Source organism: Malaclemys terrapin, chromosome 4 (assembly GCF_027887155.1).
Source record: "Malaclemys terrapin pileata isolate rMalTer1 chromosome 4, rMalTer1.hap1, whole genome shotgun sequence".
NCBI classification, from domain to species: Eukaryota; Metazoa; Chordata; order Testudines; family Emydidae; genus Malaclemys; species Malaclemys terrapin.
This window is the reverse complement of record NC_071508.1, coordinates 74131233-74144994: the sequence shown is the minus strand read 5'-3', so window position 1 is coordinate 74144994 and position 13762 is coordinate 74131233. Positions and strand designations below refer to the sequence as shown.

The window sequence follows — 13762 nt, the reverse complement described above, 5'->3', positions numbered from 1 at the left end:
AAGAAAATTGTCACCATTTTAATGATGCCCCTAGTCCAATGTAAACTGTTCTTGTGAGCTTTCTAAATATTGAAGTAATAATGCTTAGCGCTTAAATAGCTATTTCATTTTCAAAGCAGTTCACCATTATTGACTAAATAATTGTCACAACATGCCTATAAGATAGGTAAAAACTATTTCCATTTTATAGGCATGGAAACTGTGGCAGAGAAATTAAATGACATGCTCCAGACAGCAGTGTCAATATCAGAGCCAGGACTAGAACACAATAAAAGGTTCCCTTAGTCTGTGAAATATACCCTATAGAAGAGTATAATAGCAATATACAGAACTGAGGAATCACTATAGGCCAGATCCTTGGCTGCTGTATATAAGTGTAGCTTCATTAAGGTCAATAGGGGAAATTCTGCCTCTGGAAGTCAATATGAATTGTGACATTGTCATCATTGGATTTCACCCAGTGGAGCTAAGATGATATACACCATTTGGGATTTAATCTTGGAAGTACAGATTGCCTATTGAACAAAATTCCTTGTGCGTGCCAGCTGTTAGCAAAGCTTGAAAGTATACAATGTACAGAGACAACAAATATTTCATTTTAAGGTCTGATTTCAAAGCTTATGCACAAGCTTGCATTATAGAACAAATTGACTCGATTATAATTATTATTTTAAAATGCTGACTAATTTTTCTCTGTGCTTGTACAGTACCTAGCACAATGAGCCCCAAACCTGATTGGTCTCTAGGCACTACCACAATATAAATGTTAAATAAAATAATAATATTTTAAACTGTTGGTGAGGTCAACCTTTGGAGCTTGAATCAATGTGTTATACAAAAAATACTGAGTCTGTACTTCAGAATGGTTGTCTAAATGTCTCCATGTTTTAAGAAACGAGAGGCCATCAATTAAAAAAAGAAAAACTATTCTTAAATAGTAAGTAAAATGCAATGATGCAAACAGAAAAAAAAAACCATCCTCACTTTCTTTGCAACTGTCATAAATCTTCTGAATCCTCTTCATTTCACACACATCACATAGTCTAAAAACGTTGGGTCACTTTGGCTATTTATTAAACAATAATCTGAGACCAAAGTAAATTGACCACCTTTCTTTCCACTTTTACCTCACAAAATGGCTGGAAAATGACACCAACCAGTTACTCTGTATTACCATTTTCTGGAAACTACCATCCAGATGTTTACCAAACTCCTCTGAGCAGGGACAGATTCCCTTTAACACTCAGTGTAAAAGTGATATTTGCAGGCCTTACTGCACCCCGTCCAGGAAGACTTAATTGCAAACCCAATTCAAATGATCGTTATGTTTAGAATGCCATAGAATCAGTCATTTCTAAAGTGTTTTCCAATGCCAGAGAATCTTCTAAACTCTGCTCTGGATCGATTGTGAAGCCCTGACTTTTCAATGTATTATGGGCATTCATGAACTTCTGCAGGTACTTAGAGGTATACAGCCAGTGGTGCTTCAAGACATCCTCCATTTCATAGCATTTTGACTGCCTGGCATTCATTTTTCGGAAACGCCTAAATAATTTGTTCCCAGATTCATTCCCTTCACTTGCCCAGGCGCCAATGGAGCCATCTCTTTCAATGATTTCAGGAACATGAGCAAGAGTTTTGTGAAAGTAATTCGTAATCTTGCCCTCATATCTGTACTTGAACTTTGTGGACAGGAGCTCAGCAAAACGTTGTGAGTTGAAGCTATACTGACACAGCAATTCTGGGCACTCTTTGGCTGGGCATGAAGACCTCCACACTGGTTTCATCTTAAGGTAAAGGTCCATCAGTTCTCTTAGGGCTTCATGCCTTTCCTCACACTTTATTAATTCACATACTGCTTCCACTGTCTCTTTGGTCATAAGCTTTCTAGCAAAGTTTCCATTCATCCTCATTATGGGCTTCAGGTTCATCTTCTTCCTAAGGTGCTTGTCAAGAGTCGACTGCCACCTCTTCCTCTCTTCTTTAGATATGTCAGGGTTCTTGTACACCTCACCTATCTCAAACTGGAATATCTTGTAGAACTCAGCCGCATTGCCAATGTCACAATGCAGTGCATCTATGGAAGGAACAGTCTCAATAAAAGGTTTGGCAGAAACACCCTTCACTCTATCACGTAACTCATCAACAGATTCATTATATGGGTTGGACCTCCATACCTCATACCGCTCCAGGTTTTCAGCATGACTTCTTGTTATGGAGTGGAGGACCAAGTTCTGAGAGGCTTCCAGGCGGGTTGCATCACAAAGGGTGCAGATGTAAGTAGAGCCTGAAGCTTCAAGGCCTTCCACTTCACGGACAAGTTTCTCATCATACCCTGTACCCCTAAAGATAAATTTGAATGTTCTGAGGATGCCTCCCATTTCAAGAAGCAGAACGCTGCTTTTCATGGTCTCTCTTTCTGCTATGAGAGGGCTCAGGATGGCTGTCAGAGTCTCATGGTCCGATTCATCGGCCAGCATAAGGCACAAGGGCTTGCAACACAGCTCTGAATTGGGCTTGACTTCTTCAAAGATTCTTACATTTTCATTACCATGAGCTATACTGATGTTCATGAGCGTGAAAGAAAATCGAACTGCCTTCTCAGGGACAGCTGGTCCACTTCCATGCTTCTCACTGACATCTCCCATCCCATCACAAGACTCCTTCACCACTACAGTGAAGGGGCCATTCAAATAGTCATCCAGGTCTTGTGCTTTCATGCCTTCCAAAATGTCTTCCTCCATGTCCATTAAGGCAGAAACCAAGGCTGCATCATATCGAAACCTCTTGGCAATCGTATCTACTGGGTAGTCATCAACTGAGTGTGGCAGCCCTGACAGCCCATCTATAATTCCCACTTCTGTATTAGTGGACACATTTTTCAAAGGGGGTTTCCACTCAAATGGATGATAACCTGGCAAGAGTGCCTTCTCAGCAGTGCGGAGAGCATGCAATGGCTGGAAGATCTGCCTCCCAGTTATAGCTTTTACAGTTCTGTACATTTTATGGTACTGGCTACAGCTGAGAAAGGTGTTGACTCGGATTGCCAGGCAAACAGCTGGGTGAAGCCCTGATCCCTTCCCTTGCATTATTGCTTCCAACTCATCTGCTTGTCTGTGTTCATTTCTTGCTCTCAGAGCCAGCAGGAACAAGGTTAGGCACACAGACTTTATATCACCTCCTTCTTCTTTCTCAGCAAAAGCTTTGACTTGAAGCTTGAGTTCTCTCAGACGATGCTTTTGCGCTCTCCTGGTCAATGAGAGTAAGTGTTGCCTCGGTCGGCCGCCTTTATTTACGTGCGTGTAAATCTCTTTCCTTTTCATCTCTTTGTGGCTGGAGAGATGATGGCAGTATTTGCCCAACAAAACCTCCTCATCACATTCTTTCACTGGGCATCGCACAGCCAGGGAATTGAGGATGTTCAGGAAGGATTTCACTGGACTCACCAGGTCCGTAGGGAAGCAAGGGTATCGGCAGGAGGGACAATAGCTGCCCATAACTTTGAGGCACTTAAGGATGCAGGTTCTGCAGAATAAGTGACTACATGTTGTTTCCACTGGGTCTGCCAGAATATGCTCACAGACCTGGCAAGAGATGGACTTAACGAAATCTGCAGGGTAGTCAATTGCAAGAAGTTTGGTGCTAAGATGTATTTTCTTGCAGTTGGCAATCTTTTTCATAAGGTTTTTGTTGTTCACCTGTACTTGTTTTTTTACACCTTTAGTTTTTCGGGCACGTTCTGCAATGATCTTGAGCCTTTTGCCCAGCTGTAAATTGGATGGCTGGTTCTTTCTCTTGACCCCACAACGAGCAGTATAACAAACAGTGCAGTTTGGGGAGTGGGACTTCCAATCCATGGTGCTGTTCCTCGGGAAATACACTTCACATGGGGCATTGCTGAACTTTCTGTGGATGATGCTCCAGCAGTTGTGACAAAACCGAGTGGGGTGGATTGTGTCGATATCTCCTCGCACGTCAATCTTAAAAACCTTGGCAATAAGATCCGGCCAAGATGTTGCTCTTTTCTCTTTCTTTCTCAGAAGTCCCTGAGTTTCACTGTCCACTGGTCCATGCACAGGATGACTTCTCTTGTAGCGATCAGTTTTAAATGAAACTCCACAGATGCGGCAGAGCTGCTGCAGGTTTGCTTGATGAGCTGCATTCTCTTGCATTTTCAGGTTGTCAGCATCTTTTTCGAGAGCCTGCTTATTGTGATTTAAGTCTGTATCTGCCAGAAGTGGCTTTTCTGCCACTGGAACTGCCACATCCATCTGCACCATAGTGCCTTTGTCCAAAGAGGCCACCTTCTCTTTATTTGCCACTTGGTTGTCTCCAGAAGGTGCCTTTTCGAATGATCTCACTTTAAACAGCTTGAACTTCCATTCAGAAAATTTAGTATATGGGTGCTGGATTTCTTCCGGCATGGTGTGCAGGCCCATGCTTGGTGACGTCAGCACGTCCATTCTGGCGGGAACTGGATTACCTGAGGGGAAAAAAGAGAGCACTGTAGGTAAGTGAAATACTCCAAAATGAACAATGGTGCAAATGTATGAAGCATGTGGATTTTAAGAGACATAAGTCTACAGTCATTAATGACTGGTAGATGCTTTGACAATAAGCTGTTTCCCAAAGTCTGAAATACCATTGTAGATATAAATTATGTCACGCCAGTAAGATATCTGGACAATCACAAAGAGTAAAATTCACCCTTGTGCAGAGGGCCAGCAAAAGACCTATGCACCACTTCAGATCAATTTAAACTCTCAAATCAGGGTTTAAGTGAGGCTTATGTGCTGCATAGGCTTTGTGCTGCCACTCTACTCAGAACTCAGGAGTAAATTTCACTCATATTGCAAAATAAGCAAATGTTTCCATGAAAGAAATTCCATGATTGAATTAAACAGACACAGGCTACAGCATAGTACCATCTTAAATTGGGGGTAATAATAATGTCATGAAATGGCTAGTGTATGTGCCATTGCCCTCTACTGGACAGAATTGGAACAGATCTGCTGTGTGTCATAGGCTCTATACCGCTAATAACTAAAGGAGAGTTTCCTTTAGTTCAAGTGGTAGGAGCCTAGGCTTTTGGATGAAAAAGATTTGATTCTATTGCCACGTTTACTTTAAAGATCTGAATGGCCCTGGTGTGTGACAACTGTTAATCCTTAGAGAGCCACACATTTGGTACTACTAAAGATGCTGGGAAAGATATTAAAGTATGGATGGGACTGTGTGCAAATGCAATAGATTTTCACCAGTTTTCAAGTACCTCTAGTTACAAGTAAAATCAATTTGGTGACCTCAGTGTAAACTGAGGATATTTACCCACACTGCAGAGTTGCCGTACAACACTACACAATTGGTAACCTTTGCCCAGGCTGGAAATGGAATCAGGAGAGAAGGGTACTGAGAAGTAAGGTACGCTGGCAGGCCTGTGTAAAGGATGCTTGCACATGAAGAGCACCTGCTTTCTGCACTCACCTGACCCCAAACACTCCTTTGCCTGTATGTTGCCTATTGAGATTATAAACTCTTTTGGGTAGGGGTCTATCTACTTATATGTCAGTAAAGCACCTTACACATTTTGAGTGTAATAAGAATACACAGTAATACTGATTAACATGCATACTCTGATTTTATCCATAAGGGGATGGGATTAAACTATTGAGTGTGCATGACAGGTAGTAGATTGAGATGCCTAAAAATGGAAGTCCATCTGTTTATCTACAGGACAGAAGCAGAAGGTAGGGGCACTGTACACTTTCCCACACAGCCCTACCGATGTGCCTCAGCCCTGAGCCTGATGTGGACAAATGGCCATAAAAACTGCATTGAGACCACCAACTCACTTCACACACCATAGGACAGCAAACTAACAGATAGCAGCATCCAATCCTCCAACCTTAACTGCTCACACCTATATCCATGTTCACACAGGTAGTCCCACTGAAGTCAATGGAACTACTTGAGTGAGTAAAGACTATGATATCTGATGACTTATGATCACTGCTTATATGAAATTGAGTTAAACTGGAGGCTGAAAAGTGGAAATATACATCTCTCATACCATGTTTTAAATTCATCAACACCACTACCACCACTTCACTTTTTAGGCCCTGATCCTGAAGTGGGATCTTTAGTGTGTGGTTCCTTTAAAGGCATTCCATGTTAGCTGATCCCAATGCAGAATCATGACCTCATTTAGGTTCAGAAGGCACTTAGCCACATACTGACTTAAATTCAACGGAACAGATCCTCAACTGACGTAATGGAGCCATGACAATTTACTGCCCCAAAGGGACAACTCACATGCTTAAAGACAGGCATGTGCTTAAATACCTTGCTGAACTGCGACCTTATTTGGAAGAGTTACATGGTTTGGACAATTGAAAATGTCTGGTCAAATTTTAGATTTTGTAAAAACAACCTATTATCAAATACACCACTGATGTTGTTGCTGTGGAAACATGACATTTTATACAAATAAATATTCCTCTCAGGGACTTGCAATTCAAACATTGCAACATTGTACTAGTGGATGAGAGTCTGAAACTGAAATTGGCTAGTAATGAAAATGAAATTGAAAATGAAATTGGTTAGTAACAGAAACAAAGTAACATGTATTTTAAGAATATATTATTTTAACCTTATAGTATTTGTTTCAAATAAAGACTGTATCTTCACTTAGCTATAATGCTCTCTAAAACTCTAGACCACTGTATCTATTCTGAGGATGCCTGCGTTCCTTTCAGTGTCTGAAATTTTGATCTGTCTTTCCTGCATTATGTTTCTGAGATTATCTCTTTTTAAAAAATATAACCTTTCAATGGAGCAATATTTCAATACAATCTTCTAACGTCCAGCTGGAAAGGATTACTGGCTCTGATTAAGTTCCAAATCCAGAGTGACATGTCAACCTGCTCAGCTCTCGCCTTAAGAGTTTAACTTCAAAATCCTTCAAGTGCACCTTGGCAAAAAAATTAAGGGTTTGTTTTCTTTCCAGCTTCTCTTAATTCCATCCCACTGAGAACAAGTTGCTTGCATTGCTATATCCATCTGCCTGCACTGCTATGCCCTGCTGCCTACAATGCTGAATATGAGCGCCTGCACTGCCATCCCCTGCTGTTCTTTTGGGCTATAGCCTGCTGTCCTACTTGTTTGTACCCTGCTAGCTATAAAACTGTAACCTACTATCTGGTGCAGATGTATGACAGCTGTACCCGTTGTCTTGCTTGACTGGACCCTGCTGACCTAGTTGTCGAAATCTCCTACCAGCAGAGCAGTGTCCTGCTTGCCCCACAAAAGTCCTGTTTGCCTATTGAGCTACACTCTGCTGCCTGCAGAGGGACTGAATGACTTGTTGTCCTTCACTGTTTTACCCTATTCTCCTACAGTCCTTTGAGCTGCTCTATTGTCTTGCTAGAATTCAAATGGGAGGAGAAGAGGTGAGATCAGCAGGACAAAAATAAATATTACAAAATATCTTTTCCTTAGGTGACTGTCAGTCCAGAGATAAGATCTGCCTGTCTCACACTAGAGTACTTCGCAATGCACTAAATATCATGGAGTTACTTGTGTGGTACCTCCAAAGGTTTTACCTGGGAATACTGCACTACCTAGTTTGATAAGGTCAAATGCAGAAGCTGGGAGTTTTGCCTGAGTAAGGAGTTAGGATTTGGTCCACTAATCTGTGAATTATTTGGTATCTGAACTGTGCTATAAAATTATAGTTGTAGCCGTGTTGGTCCCAGGATCTGAGAGAGACAAGGTGGGTGAGGTAATAGCTTTTATTGGACCAACTTCTGTTGGTGAGAGAGACAAGCTTTTGAGTGACACTGAACCCTTATTCAGGAGCTCTGTGTGGCTGGAAAGCTTTGTCTCTCTCTCTCTCACCAGCAGAAGTTGGTCCAATAAAAGCTATTACCTCACCCATCTTGTCTGTGTTATAAAAGACCGACATAATCATGTAGTGAATTTGTAACCACATAGTACTTTCCTGTTTAATTATCCTGCTACTGCATAGTACTTATTCATCAGTTAAATGGTCAATATTTATTCTGCAAGTAACACATAAAGCTGTTGCTTGCCTATAGTCTTTTCCAAAACATTTGTCAGTGGAATATCTGAGCACCTTATACATATTAGTCAGTTTATCTTTGCAGCATACCTGTGACATAGGGAAGTATTATTATTCCCATTTTACTGATTACACACACACTAAAAATGATCCTGGATTTTGTGATTTTGCAGCCAAAGCAGAAACCTGTTTACAGGGACTTTCATTGAGATTCACAGTGTCTCTAGCTGCATCATCAGCACCTCTCCAGCTTTGGAGAGCAGCCAACAAGCTATGCCCCCTAAGGTTTCCTCAGGGGTATCATTTGCTTGGAGGCCACGAGGGGCAGTCCCCTGACCTTAGTTTGCCCCTAAAAAACTTTTCAGGGGTGTATATGCTCCATTATGTTTTCCACTTTTTGCCCCCCACAAACTTTGCAGGATATAATATAATCACATCTAATGTTCTATATGCTGATACAACTTTGGCCTTCCCACCACCATAATTTTTCTGAAATGACACCCCTGAGTTTGCTAACTAGTTATTGTGATGAACCAGCCAGCGTTAGGTATGTTCCAAATCCAGTGCAAAGTAGCTAATACCTTCTTTCCTTGTCCCACCCTTGTATGGTGTGTCATCTTAGTACCACACCTGATCCCAAGCCTATGACCTTGCTGTCAAACTGCAACTCAAATATAGCAGATGGCTCTTAACCCCTGCTGAGAAAAAGTTCAAAACTTCATTTATTTCCTTTCAGCAAATATGTCCTAAAGAGATGAGAGTCAAAGAAGCCCTATTAGGTCACCTGATCATCCATTCCGCTGGTCCAGGATTGTTCCCTACAGTCTATTCATCAAATACTTTATTTAGTCTAATTCTCCAGCTCCTAAGCAATGGAGCTTCCACCTGTTCCCTTGGAAGACTACTCCACAGACCTCAGTGCTGGGAACATTTCCCTGACATTCACTAGAAAATTGCCTTTGCTCTGTTGTTCTAATTGGGCTGCACTGAACAATCCTCCACGATGAATCCCACACCCCAACCATCAAATTCACTCATAATTTAACTGGATCTGACAGCTGTGTTTAACGTTACCTCTTTTTAGCTTGGAAAGAAAAAGAAAATTCCTTTTCTGGCCATCTCAGAATATCTCAGGTCCTTCTAAAACAAGGTCAGATTGTCATGCTCTTACTCACACTGAGTAATACCTTTCTCTGTGAGTAGCCCCACTGAAATGAGGGGGACTGTTTGTGGAGTGAGGTGCTACTTTTTGGGAGAAAGAGTTTATAAAATCAGATTAATGACATATACATTAATACATGGAAATAGTTGAATCAATTCTTGTATGTCTCACAAGTAGCTGGGTTATTGCAGTTAAGACTGTTAGCCTACCTTTCTCTCACTGCCAGTTTGTAGAGTCGTTTGTACGTCTGCTCAGTTGGTTCCAAATGTCAAGATCTCTCTCGATCTCTCTCTCTCTGCCCTTCTCCCCTCTGATTTTTAAAGCTCACTGCAGTGCTGTTTGTCTCACCCTATCCCTGTCCCTCCCATCTCCCAGTACCGCTCTGGTGCTAACCACAAGTTACCATCAACCACAACACAATACAGAAGTCTCTACTCCAGGTGGCACCTGGTAATTTACGAGGCTTAACTATGAATTTAATAAAAACAAGGTCCTTCCTTGAGAGACCCCTGGCCTCTAAGATGAGTTTGAATTCATGCAGAGCCATTCCAGGAGAGTGTCTGCACCTTTACGTGACTAAACTTTTGTATTTGCTTTATGTCTATAGCTCCAGAGCTAATTTCTCCACTCGGTTACACATTGGGGAGAAGAATGTGGGACCCAGTCATGCCATCCTTTTTCACAGGATTAATCCCTTTTAAGGACCCTGACATTTAAGCCTACATTATCAGTCCAGACATAACCACGCTTCCATTTTTGTTTGTGGAATTTTGTGCTGACAATATGAATCATATCATTGCCCTTTCTTCTGACACCAGTGTAATGTCCGATTCTAACAATACTGTTACCCCTCTGATGAATGCAGATGGCCAGGGTTTTGCAGGTCAGCTACCTACTGGAATATAAATCAGTGATGTAGATTCTAGGTATATTCTCAGTGTAACTTGTTTCACTTGTTCACGTGGTCTGAATTCAACAAGACCAATTTTAATAAAGACAAGTGCAAAGTACTTCACTTGGGAAGGAAAAATCAAATGCACAGCTACAAAATGGGGAATAACTGGTGAGGTGATAGTACTGCTGAAAATAGGGTGACCAGCTGTCCCGATTAAATCGGGACCATCCCGATTTTTAGCAGTTTGTCCTGCATCCCGACCGATCTCTTGTCCCGATATTTCGCTCCGCCGGCAGTTTTTTTTTTTGTTGTTGTCCCCCCACCCCTCCAGTGTCCTAATATTTTCTTCCTCTCATCCGGTCACCCTAGCTGAAAAGGATCTGGGGGTTATAGTGGACCATAAACTGATATGTGAGGCAGCTGCAAAAAAGGCTAATATGATTCTGGGGTGTATTAGCTGAAGTGTTGTATGTAAGACATAGGAGGTAATTGTTTAATTCTACTCGGCATTGGTGAAGCCCCAGCTGAGGTATTGTGTTCAATTCTGGGTACCTCAAATTTAGGAAGGATGTGGACAAATCGGAAAGATTCCAGAGGAGAACAAGAAAATGATAAAAGGTTTAGAACAGCGGTTCTCAAACTGTGGGTTGGGACTTCAAAGTGGGTTGCGGTCCCCTTTTAATGGGGTCGCCAGGGCTGGCTTAGACTTGCTGGGGCCAGGGGCCAAGCCCCACTGTCTAGGGCCAAAGCCTGAGGGTGTCAGCCTTAGGCAGTAGGGCTCAGATTACAGGCCCCTCTGCCAGGGGCTGAAGCCATTGGGGCAGTTGGGCTTTGGCTTTGACCCCCCCTAACCCGGGGTGGCGGGGCTTGGGCGGGGTCAGGCTTTGGTGCCCGCTCCTGCGGTCATGTAGCAATTTTTGCTGTCAGGAGGGGGATCACAGTGCAATGAAGTTAGAGAAAACCTGGTTTAAAAAATCTGACCTACGAGGAAAGGTTGAAAAAAATGGGCATGTTTAGTCTTAAGAAAAAAGGACTGAGGGGGGGACCTGATAGTCTTCCAGTATGTTAAAGGCTGTTATAAAGAGGTCAGGGATCAATTGTTCTCCATGTCTAGGACAAGGTAGGACAAGAAATGGGGGGCTCAATCTGGAAGAAGCGAGATTTAGGTTAGATATTAGGAAAAAACTTTCTAACTAGAAGGGTAGTTAAACTTTGGAATAGGCTTCCAAGGGAGGTCATGGAGTCCACATCATTGGAAGCTTTTAAAAACAAGTATCAGGGGGTAGCCTTGTTAGTCTGTATCTACAAAAACAACAAGGAGTCTGGTGGCACCTTAAAGACTAACAGATTTATTTGGGCATAAGGTTGTCTGACAACCCCCCAACCTGAAGCAAATACTCACCAGCAACTACACACCACACCACAGAAACACCAACCCAGGAACCTATCCCTGTAGCAAACCTCGTTGCCTACTCTGTCCCCATATCTACTCTGGCAACAGCATCAGAGGACCCAACCACATCAGCCACACCATCAGGGGCTCATTCACCTGCACATCCACTAATGTCATATATGCCATCATGTGCCAGCAATGCCCCTCTGCCATGTACATTGGCCAAACTGGACAGTCCCTCCGCAAAAGAATAAATGGACACAAATCGGACATCAGGAATGGTAACATACATAAGCCAGTAAGTGAACACTTCAATCTCCCTGGTCATTCTATTACAGATTTAAAAGTCACTATCATTGAACAAAAAAACTTCAGAAACAGACTTCAAAGAGAAACAGCAGAACTAAAATTCATTTGCAAATTCAACACCATTAATCTGGGCTTGAATAGGGACTGGGAGTGGCTGGCTCACTACAGAAGCAGCTTTTCCTCTCCTGGAATTGACACCTCCTCATCTATTATTGGGAGTGGACTACATCCACCCTGATTGAATTGGCCCTGTCAACACTGGTTCTCCACTTGTGAAGTAACTCCCTGCGCTCCATGTGTCAGTATATAATGCCTGCATCTGTAACTTTCACTCTATGCATCCGAAGAAGTGAGGTTTTAACTCACGAAAGCTTATGCCCAAATACATCTGTTAGTCTTTAAGGTGCCACCAGACTCCTTGTTGTTTTAAAAACAAGTTGAACAAATACCTATTAGGGCCTGGCTATATTTGCAGATGTAGAGCGCCGGGAGTTAAACCAGTCCTCGGAGACTGCAGCAAGGAAAACACTGCCATGTGTTCACACTGTCAGCTGCAAGCGCACTGGCGTGGCCACATTAGCAGCTCTTGCAATGCCACAGAGAGCAGTACATTGTGGTAGCTATCCCAGTGTGCAAGTGGCTGCAGCGTGCTTTTCAAATGGGTGGGGAGTGTGACAGGAGAGTGTGTTGCGTGTATGTGGGGGGAGAGACAGTGTGTTTTGGGGGGCAGAGTGTGTCAGCATGCTGTCTTGTAAGTTCAGACAGCTGCAGGGAAAAGAGGGAAACCCTCACATCAGCCCCCACCCCCGCCTCTCTCTCTCTCTCTCTCACATACACACACACACAAACACGCACAAACGCCTGCCTCTGCAGCAGGAGCATTCCACAGTAATGGTTTGCTTTGTCCCAGAGCAGATGAGCATGCCAGCTGTCAGAAACGGAGCTTTGAAAGGGGATATCTGCATGCCTGCAGCTGAGTTCAAAACAATGACCAGAGTTGCCACTTGACTTCAAGGGATTATGGGACATTTCCAGAGGCCAATCACGGCGCAGTAATGCCACATGTGGTCCACACTGACACCCTGGCATTTCAGCCAGGCTGCAGCAAGCACTATGCTTCTCGTGGAGGTGGATTACCAGGGGCACTCCAGCTGCAGAGTCCAGGCACTCTAAGTGCCTTGCCAGTGTGGACACCTCAGGAGTTAGGGCGCCTGGGGCTGATGTAATGCGCTCTAACTTGCAAGTGTAGCCAAGGCCTTAGGAATGGTCTAGGTTTACTTATTCCTGCCACAGCACAGGGTCTGGACTTGATGACTTCTCAAGATCCCTTCCAGCCCTACTATATGATTCTGTGCTATACACCAGGTCCAGAACAGAGGTGGTCACAAAAAGCGTGCAGACAATCCCCTTTTTTAGAAATCTCATCCCCAACACCATAACCAGTTCCCAGGAAGAAGCTTTGCCTCAAGAATTGACTCTGATCAAAGAGCAAAGAGGAGAGCAAACTCTCCTGTTGCTCACACAGTAGGCTCTTTAAGGACCAGTCCCCTACACAGAACCTTGCATAACAAAATCTAACCACCCAGTTAGTCTTCCCAATACTGAACTTTTGCTCATATGCTAAAAACAGGATGTTGGCAGACTAAGACTACATCTACACTTGGAACTAGTGTTTGATTCACCTTATGCAGACGTACCCATGCTAGCTCTGCTCAAACTAGCATGCTAAAAATTGTACTGTAGCTGTGACAACATGGGCATTGGCAAGCGATGGGAAAAGCTAGCCACCCTCAGTGCAACACCCTCCCCACACACACACACTCACTACTGGCCATGCTACATACTGCTACATTGCTATTTTTAGTGCTACCTTGAGCAGATCTAGTGCACGTATGTCTGCACACACTGAGAATGACACCCCCA

General features: G+C 43.1%; 1 protein-coding gene across 1 annotated transcript; it reads right to left on the bottom strand.

The window, feature by feature from the left end:
• Positions 1-998: 998 nt before the first annotated feature.
• On the bottom strand, positions 999-9522 carry RAG1 (recombination activating 1). Its single transcript, XM_054027434.1, has 2 exons — positions 9452-9522; positions 999-4483 (listed from the first exon to the last, which is right to left on the bottom strand). Exon 2 carries the CDS (start codon positions 4461-4463, stop codon positions 1329-1331), a length of 3135 nt encoding a protein of 1044 aa, XP_053883409.1. The 5' UTR covers positions 4464-4483; positions 9452-9522; the 3' UTR covers positions 999-1328.
• Positions 9523-13762: the final 4240 nt, after the last annotated feature.